We start from the raw sequence: 8,168 nt of genomic DNA, 5'->3' as shown, positions 1-8,168 counted from the left end.
GCCTGCACACCTACCCGGGTGTGGCCCGGAGAGCAGGAGAGGGATTGGATGGCAGCAAACTCCACAAGCCCAGCCCTCGAGATGCTGGCTAATGGCTTGTCGGTTGTAAATCTCAGCCTCTCCAACCTGCAAATACACAGGGATGGGGACGGAGATGGGGACGAGGACAGGGAGAGACCCACAAGGCGGCGGCCTGTGTTTGGATGAACTCATCCCGGGGTCCGGCACCCACGCCACTCAGTCGGAGTGCTCAGATGTGCCAGGCACCGCCTGCCTCCATGTCTGGAAGGACAGAAGTGTGACCAAGACTGAGTAGAGGAGGGGTGGGAGACGTGGGCCGGAGGCTTTGGGGGCCATCGCTGCCCTGTGCCGCCATTTAGAGCTCAGCCTGGGGCTGGGAGGCACGGCCAGGATACCTTATGCTCATGAGAACCTCACCCGGGCCTTCAATCCTGTGAAACGAGAAACAGCCGGACAGTGGGTGTGCTGTTGGCACAAGGGCCCATCAGATTTTCTTTTCTTTTTCAAATGTCACCGTGAATTAGCAGCGCTCACTCCTGGACTACTGCGAATACGCCTTTACTGCCTCCATCATAGCAAACCTTGAGGTTGGAGAAAAGGCCTTTTATTTGTGAAACGCTGTGGGGGTTTATTACTGAGTCAGTGGAGAAAGCAACCAGGGTCTGTGAGCGGAAACAGTACAGAAATTGGAATGCCAGTAAAATAATTGCAAGGCAACATTTCGGGGTAGTTTAATTTCCTACTGCATTTTAATGACCAACACAGAAGATATAAAATGTCATTTATAGAGAAACTCCAACATTTTGTTTTCCTGCTTATTCTAATAGACCAAATGGAACATACAATATGATTTTATTTTTAAGTTTTCTCACCAAACACTGTAACCGATTTTTCACGGTGCAGGTCTGTGTAGTTACTGCTTGTCACTCACTCAAAATAGATGTGCAGAGCAGTTAAATGGGAAGAAAATGCTGCAAGAAACCTTTAGAAACTCCATCCATAGGCATTTGCCCATTCTGTTTACTTCGACCAGTTTTTAACTTGCAGTTACAATGTTTGTATTTTCAGGCACTGAGGTAGTATTGATAAGGACGCACAGGGACCCTTGGGGTTTTAGGAGGTGAGGGACAGGTCTGTAACCCCCTGGCTTCCTCCCCACCCCAGAACCAGCCCCCAGCCCACCGAGAGAGGTCGGGAGGTATGACCGGGCGAGGCAGGGAAGCGATCTCTGCTTCAGCTCAGCCTGCGTGTCAGGGATGGACGGGAAAGGGGACCAGGGCTGCCTGCTGGGAGGATAGCCCTCCTCCTCCAGGCTCATCCAGCTCCTCTCACTCCTCTTCCTCCTCTGAAGTCGGCTGATGTGGCCCCCACAGGGCCCTTTATAATTGGACTTGGGTTTCTGCTACTAGTAACATCGCAAACACAGAATCTGGCCTCTCAGCAAGGACTTCAGGCTTGTCAAACTCGACCACCTGGAAATCAGAAAAGAAGAGCTGAAATTGTCAGAAAGTATCTACTTCCCATCCCCACAGAGCCCAAACCATTGAGCCTCTGGAGAGGTGACGCCCACAACTTCCTGCACCTTCCCGTTTTCCATGACCAAGACCAGGTCGCAGTTGAGGACCGTGCTGAGGCGGTGGGCGATGGTCAGCACTGTGCAGCCTTTGAGGGCATCTTGTATGGTCCTCTGAACAAGGGTGTCCATCTTGGAGTCCATGGAGGCAGTGGCTTCGTCAAGGAGAATGATCTGTTGAGGAAGGAATGTTGTAAAAAGTCATACTAAGCCAAAGCTGTACCTAGAGGGAAATTTATAGTCTTAGCTCTACTTATCAAAAAAAAAGGGGGGGGGGGAGCTGAAAAGTAATGAGCTAAGTATCCATCATCTCAAAAGGTTAGAAAAACAATGGCAAAATAAGTCACGTCACACCACCTTCATCTTCCTCAGAGGGACTGGCTGGAGGAACAAGATTATATATTCTTTACTCCTCTTTTTAAGTGGCTTAGTCTAATCCTACAAAGTGGTAGGAAGAAGCACCCGGGGTTATCTACCATGCTGACGTGAGTCAGCATGAGGCATAATATAATAGCAGCACTTGTATGAGTTTCCTTTTGCTGCTGTAACAAATTACCACAAATTTACAGACTTAAAACCCCAGTTTATTATCTTACAGTTCTGGAGACCAGAAGTCCCAGAGTCGAGGTATTGTCAGGGCAGCACTCCTTTTGCAGATACGAGGAACGAAACAGTTTCCTTGCCTGGTTCATCTTCTAGAGGCTGCCTGCATTCCTTGGCTCTGGGCCCTTTCCTACATCACTCTAACCTCTACTTCCATCCTCACATGTCCTTCTGTCTTTCTGACTCTCCTGCCTTTTATAAAGACCTGTGTGGTTACATTGGGCCCACCCAGGTAATCCAGGATAATCTCCCCAGCTCAAAACCCTTGAATGAATCACACCTGCAAAGCCCCCTTTTCCTGTAAGGTAACACATTCACAGGTTCTGGGTATCAGGATGTGGACAGTTGGGGGTGGGAAGTTATTCTACCACAGTGCTGGTTTGCCAGTCGGAGGGCGCAAGCTGAGCTCTGACTCCGCCTGACTTCGGTTAAACTCCCCCGAGGCTCCGTTTCCTTGTCTGTAAAAGTGAGTTATACCTTATTCTGAGCATGAAATGCAGCAATAACACCAAACTGCTTAGCAGTGTGTGGTGAGGGCCCCAGCCAGCACTGAAGGCGGCTGACTCCCTTTCCTGCCATTAGCACGTCTGGAGAACACACACAGCATGGGATTTCTAAAGCAACGGCAGTCCCGTCCTTGAAATCAGTAAGTAAGGATGGCTAGGTCAGTACGAAAAGTGAGCATCAGTTTTACCAGTCTGATATCCCAGCACCCTGAAGTCCTTCTTTTGTGTCCTGGGTACTGTTGCTCAGGGACACGGGAGAAGCTGAGAGGCTGATTTCTCAAACGCAAACCACTCAGGAGGACAGAGAATACCTAAGCAAGACCTCCGGGGACAGGCCTGGGGGAGGCAGCTGCTGTGGCTGTAAATGGCTGTGATTATTCAATTTTTACCTCTCACAACTTTGTCTCAAGAAAAGAGGGATTGGTTTTTAAATGGCTCAGTTGCTCTCTCTTTGCTGAAAGACAAACACGTGGCTCTAGCTCCTGGATTGAGTGGCTCTGTGGGAACTCTCCCCAACTTGACCGATCCATTTCCCATGCGGTTTCCTTACTTTTGAATTGCGGAGAAGAGCTCGGGCCATACAAAGCAGCTGGCGTTCCCCTACTGAGAAGTTGTCTCCATTTTCTGTGACTTCTGCCTGTAATTTTTCCGGGAGTTTCATTATCTATAAAACACAGAAAATGCCACATTTATGCTGACGATCCATATAGTTGTCCTGCGTCATCTCTATTGATTCCTCTTTCTCTTGCATTCATCAGCGGCCTTTATTTTACTGAGGAAAAGAAAGTGCAAAACAACAATCATTTCAACATTGCAAACAGGCACCAGGGAACAAGCAGGGAGTGGGCGGACATTAATAATTTAAAATCACAGTGTGATTCACAGAACCCCGTAGACAGCTCGCCAGAGGAGTGCAAATGATGCACTGACTGCTCCAGAGAAATACAAACAAGTGTAAACGGCTCCCAGGGTGCCTGTTTTCATGGAAAAAACAGAGGTGGGATGGGAGAGTTTTCTGGTCATCAAGGTAAGGTAAGACAGGGTCTGAAATAGCCAGCAGGACAAGTCAAAGTGGTTTTGGGACATGTTCCCCTTGGTACCCAGTCGTGGGGGGGGGGACGGGAATCCCCTGTGGGCCACATTCCCCGCTGACCCAGCCACAGCTCTTATAGGACGGGTCCCCATGTCTCAGGTCCACTCGCTTGGTCCGCTCAAACCAGGTACCCTATTGCCCTGAAAATAAGACCGGGTCTTATATTAAGGTTTGCTCCAAAAGACTCATTAGGGCTTATGTTCAAGGGATGTCATCCTGAAAAATCATGCTAGGGCTTATTTTCCAGTTAGGTCTTTTTAGGGAAACACGGTACTTGCCATTCTGGAGCATGCCATGCCCCTCACCTTCTGGTGCCTTCTCGCTTCCGAAAGGCGAATGAGGCTATTGGCAGAGCAGCAGGCCACTCCATCTGCTCTAGAGTCAGATGGACATGGGTTCAAGTCTCCGTTCTGCCACTCACTAGCCTGCACGTGGTACTTCCTGAGTCTCCCTTTCTGCATCTCTAAAGATGGAGGTGAGAGTACCTGCCTCACGGGGGGTGTAGTCAGGACCAAAGGTGATAATGCATGTGGAAGTGTTGGCTGAATCACTGCACAGGCCTAGTAAATATCACCTATTGCTGTTTTTAATCATAAAGAAAAAACAAGGATCGTGGTGCCAGCAGATAAGCCTGGGTCGGGTATCTGGGGCACGGGTGCTGACTCATCCTGACAGCCCCCGAGACCTACTGTGTGTCTCATGAACGTCCTCTCCAGAACCTGCCAGAGCATCTCGTCCGCGTGACTCCCAAAGGGATTCAGGTTGTACCTGCAAGGAAGGAAGGGAGAGGGAGCCGGATTCCTGAGGGCGAGAGGTTTTCTGCAGCATGCAGGGGAAGGCAGGAGGTGCTGTGTGGTGACCCAGTGGCTTCAGGGCAGTGCTTACACCAGGACGATGGACGGTCATCAAATACCAACCTCAGGCCAAGAAACCCAGGACCCACAGCTCTGTGACGGCACGGAGACCACCAAGGTGGGCAGGGCTGTGTAAGGTCCACTGGGCGCTCAGGAAGACACACTTGGTCCTCTCATTGGCCATGAGCAGCAGAGAGGATTTGACCTTCTGCCAACTCTTGGCAGACAGAAAGGGAGAGTGATTCCCCCTCAGAATCGCCTTCAGAAGCAGCAGCTACATCTGCAGTTGCCAGCACCTCGCAGAGGGTGAGCGGCTGTGCGGGGTGTGAGTGGCGTTTCAAGACAAGGAGCGTATTCTGTTTTTCGTACTCGCTAAACATGGCCCTGCTTCATCTGCCGCTCAGTGGGAGAGGTGTGCGTCTCAGTAGAGGGTGAGCCACTGCACTGGATTCCGTGAGAAACAGGCTTTCTCCTGGTGCCTTGGCATCAGATCTCAAGCATCCTAGAAGCCTCAACCCTCTTGTACTTGAATGGCTTCTGTTCACCCCTTCTTGGGAATGAACTGACGCACTTCCCGATGGACGGCTGCATTTAATGCGCAAAGCAGGGTGGCATCTGTTGAACCGGATCGGATGCCGACCGAGATCCAGGCAAACACCAGGCTAGCTGCCCACCCTACGTAGGAGCACCTTGCTCACTGTCATGTAGTTTATGAAGTATAAGTAACGTTCAGGGGCCTAGTCCTCGGCGTCTCCCAAGCCCCACTCAGGAACGGGACCAGCACCCCTGCCTGCCGCCTCCCTCCCTCCCTCAGATGGAAAAGCCCAGGCCGGCCACACTGTTGGCGCTTCAGAGTTCCTGCTTGGTCTCATTTTATGATCCCAAAATAGGGGTGCACAACGATCCAAAACAGCTACCTTACTGTACCTACAAACAGGACAGGGTCCTGGGGGATCACAGTCAGCTTGGCTCTGAGGTCCTCCAAACCGATGGTGCAGATATCCACGCCGTCGATGAAGATGGCGCCGCCGGCTGGCTCCACCAGGCGGAACAAGGCCATTCCTAAGGACGACTTCCCTGGGGACAAGGAAGCAAGGTCGGCAACTCAAACATCAGTTGGCACTTCCGTCACATCCAAGTACCCAATCGAGGGCATTTTTAATGTATTGAAAAGGCTCTGTGAGGACGACCAATGGCACAGGCAGAAATCACTCACTGTGCAGGGCGGTCGGTTGCCCTGACACGTCTGTCAACCTGCTAGTGTCTGCAGTGATGGTTCACACACGACTCATCCTCTGGGTCTCATTTCACCAGAATGATTCTTATTTATTAATTCAAAAACTGATGTATGTTTACTTCCAACTCCACATGAAACCCTAATTTACAGTGACGAGATCGAGGGAAAAACACAGGCAGTTCAACACACACACACACACACACACACACACACACCCTGCCCTCCGGTGGCTTCACCAGCACACTCATTGGAAATGCCAAGAGAACGGCCTGAAAGAAACACAGCCAGAGCTTGTCCTCACCAGAACCTGTTCTTCCAACAATCCCAACCGTCTGTCCACTTTGGATGTTCAAGTTCAGCCCGTCGAGAACGAGGCGAGTGTTTTCTCTGTATCTCATCTGATAGTCTCTGAATGTTATCTCCCCACGGCTGGGCCAGTCACGGGGACAGGTCCCCACTTGGAGGCAAGGAGCGCATTCAGGAATACAGGTCTCAAAGCAGAAAAACAATGACGGGTTAACATCCATTCCCTTTTTCATTCATTCATTTATTCACACAATTCTAGGCACGGGTGTTCAAGGTTGTGAACTACTAGACCAATAGGAACCCTGCACGCATGAAACTCACGTTCCAGTGTGAAAGTCAGATAATGAACAAGAAAAGAATTCAGAAATGGAGACAGTAAAACAGTGTTGTGATGGAACATAGAACGTGTGTGGTAGATGGAGCAGGAGGCATAAAAGTAACTTCAAGGTTTGGGAAGGCGTCTATGAGGATGAATGCTGGGCAGATGCCTGCTGCAAGGAGATTTGAGTCCAGAGCCTTCCAGCCAGGGTGATGGCTAATGCAAAGGCCCTGAGGCCAGAACAAGCTTGGGCACTTTGAGGAATAGAAAGAAAAGTCATGCAGCTGGAGCTTAGTGAGTAGAGACGGACAACTAACAGGGACAGCTCGTACTGAGCCTTGTGGGCCTGGGCAAGTGCCAGCAGTGTGACCCTGAAGCTGGATACCAGATCCAGACCAAGCCTTGAGATTTGCAGAATTCAACCCGATACAGTTTTTGTATCTGCAAGGGTCATCATAGTGTCAGAAGTAGGAAGATGACAGGAATGCGGGATGTCAAGCCCAGAGGTCTTTAGAGTTTCAAGGAAAAGACATTTAGTTTCTAAAGAGCCCAAGAAATGCTAAGTCTAATTAAGGGGTAGAGCAACTTGGCTGCATTACAAGACAGCCCCTCCTCTCGAGTTAAGAAGTCCCTGTTAGTGACAAGAAGTGGGGCTCCCCTGTGCCTGCCCCATGAGGGTGGCACCAGCCAGAATATCTGGTCAATAGGCAACCACAGTTAGCTGAGAAAATAATTGTACTTCTAGACAGTGAGTATTTTTAACCTCTAAAAGGTTTAGAAGTAATAATAAAAATATTTCAGAGAAGCAAAATGATGACAGTAATATTTTTAAGGAATCTGCATGTTTGATGTTTTATGGATTCATAATATTAATAACATTTGGGCTTGTGATTCTAATTTAAAATCATAATTGAATAGTTCATTTAAACATGATTCTGAGCTAAAAGCTTACTGTTTATATACAGCATTGGGATTGCTATGCAAACTTAAAGCCCACTCTATTTAGTTTATTAGATTTATGTAACCTCAGGAGGGTTTGTTTGTTAAATCAGATAATCGGGGTACTTAAAAAGGAAATGGAATGTATTGTTTTAAAATCCAGTTTAAAATGTTTTCAAAGTGTTTAAGTTTGTAAATAGGGCCAAATGTTATTCAAAGGTCTTTAAAAGTGATTACTTGAAGTGGATAGACTTCTTTTCAAAGAATAGCAGGATTTGTAAGTTGATCATAAAAGCTTTTAAAGAAGGATTAGACTAGTTTTTTTTTTTTTTTTTTCATTTTACAGTTTTATTCAATCAAATGTTAATTTTAGAAACTGCAGTAAGCCGCCGAATTCTCTTTTCTGTGTACAGAATCTGCCTTAGGGAAATTGTTTTTAGAAAGAAGAACCTCTCCCTCCACATCAAGGTTTCATTGTAAATATGAGTTTTAAGAAGAGGGCTTGTGGCCTGAGTTCACTTTTTAAAAACATCCCTTTCACTTGTAAAAACATCAGATGCTCGCAGGAATGCTGCCAGAGTTGGCGCGCCCCTCTCCTCACACGCGCTAGTTTCTTACCGAAATGTACTCCCGGAGTAGCTCCACCGAGGTGAACTTGGCCTGGGTCTCGGCTCCGGTCCGCGTGCACACTTGGAGCAGTCCGCTCAGCTACGGCCG

General features: G+C 48.6%; 1 protein-coding gene across 6 annotated transcripts in view; it reads right to left on the bottom strand.

Annotated features, from left to right (window-relative positions):
- Positions 1 to 727: 727 nt before the first annotated feature.
- The window catches only part of LOC148757607 (ATP-binding cassette sub-family C member 12-like), a 30,570-nt gene continuing 23,129 nt past the window's right edge, over positions 728 to 8,168 (bottom strand). For all 6 annotated transcript variants that reach the window (XM_088800364.1, XM_088800365.1, XM_088800366.1 and 3 more), the window contains 7 exons: positions 8,070 to 8,159; positions 6,189 to 6,378; positions 5,568 to 5,727; positions 4,486 to 4,564; positions 3,254 to 3,367; positions 1,604 to 1,768; positions 728 to 1,493 (listed from right to left, as the gene is read on the bottom strand). In XM_088800364.1, coding sequence (XP_088656490.1) covers positions 1,401 to 1,493; positions 1,604 to 1,768; positions 3,254 to 3,367; positions 4,486 to 4,564; positions 5,568 to 5,727; positions 6,189 to 6,378; positions 8,070 to 8,159 — 891 coding nt within the window. In that variant the 3' untranslated portion in view covers positions 728 to 1,400. The remainder of the gene's footprint in view (positions 1,494 to 1,603; positions 1,769 to 3,253; positions 3,368 to 4,485; positions 4,565 to 5,567; positions 5,728 to 6,188; positions 6,379 to 8,069; positions 8,160 to 8,168) is intronic.

Source organism: Rhinolophus sinicus, chromosome 8 (assembly GCF_057876585.1).
Source record: "Rhinolophus sinicus isolate RSI-liver-muscle chromosome 8, RSI-T2T, whole genome shotgun sequence".
Lineage (NCBI taxonomy): Eukaryota > Metazoa > Chordata > Mammalia > Chiroptera > Rhinolophidae > Rhinolophus > Rhinolophus sinicus.
Note: the sequence above shows the minus strand (reverse complement) of the source record. Positions and strands in the feature narration are given on the sequence as shown.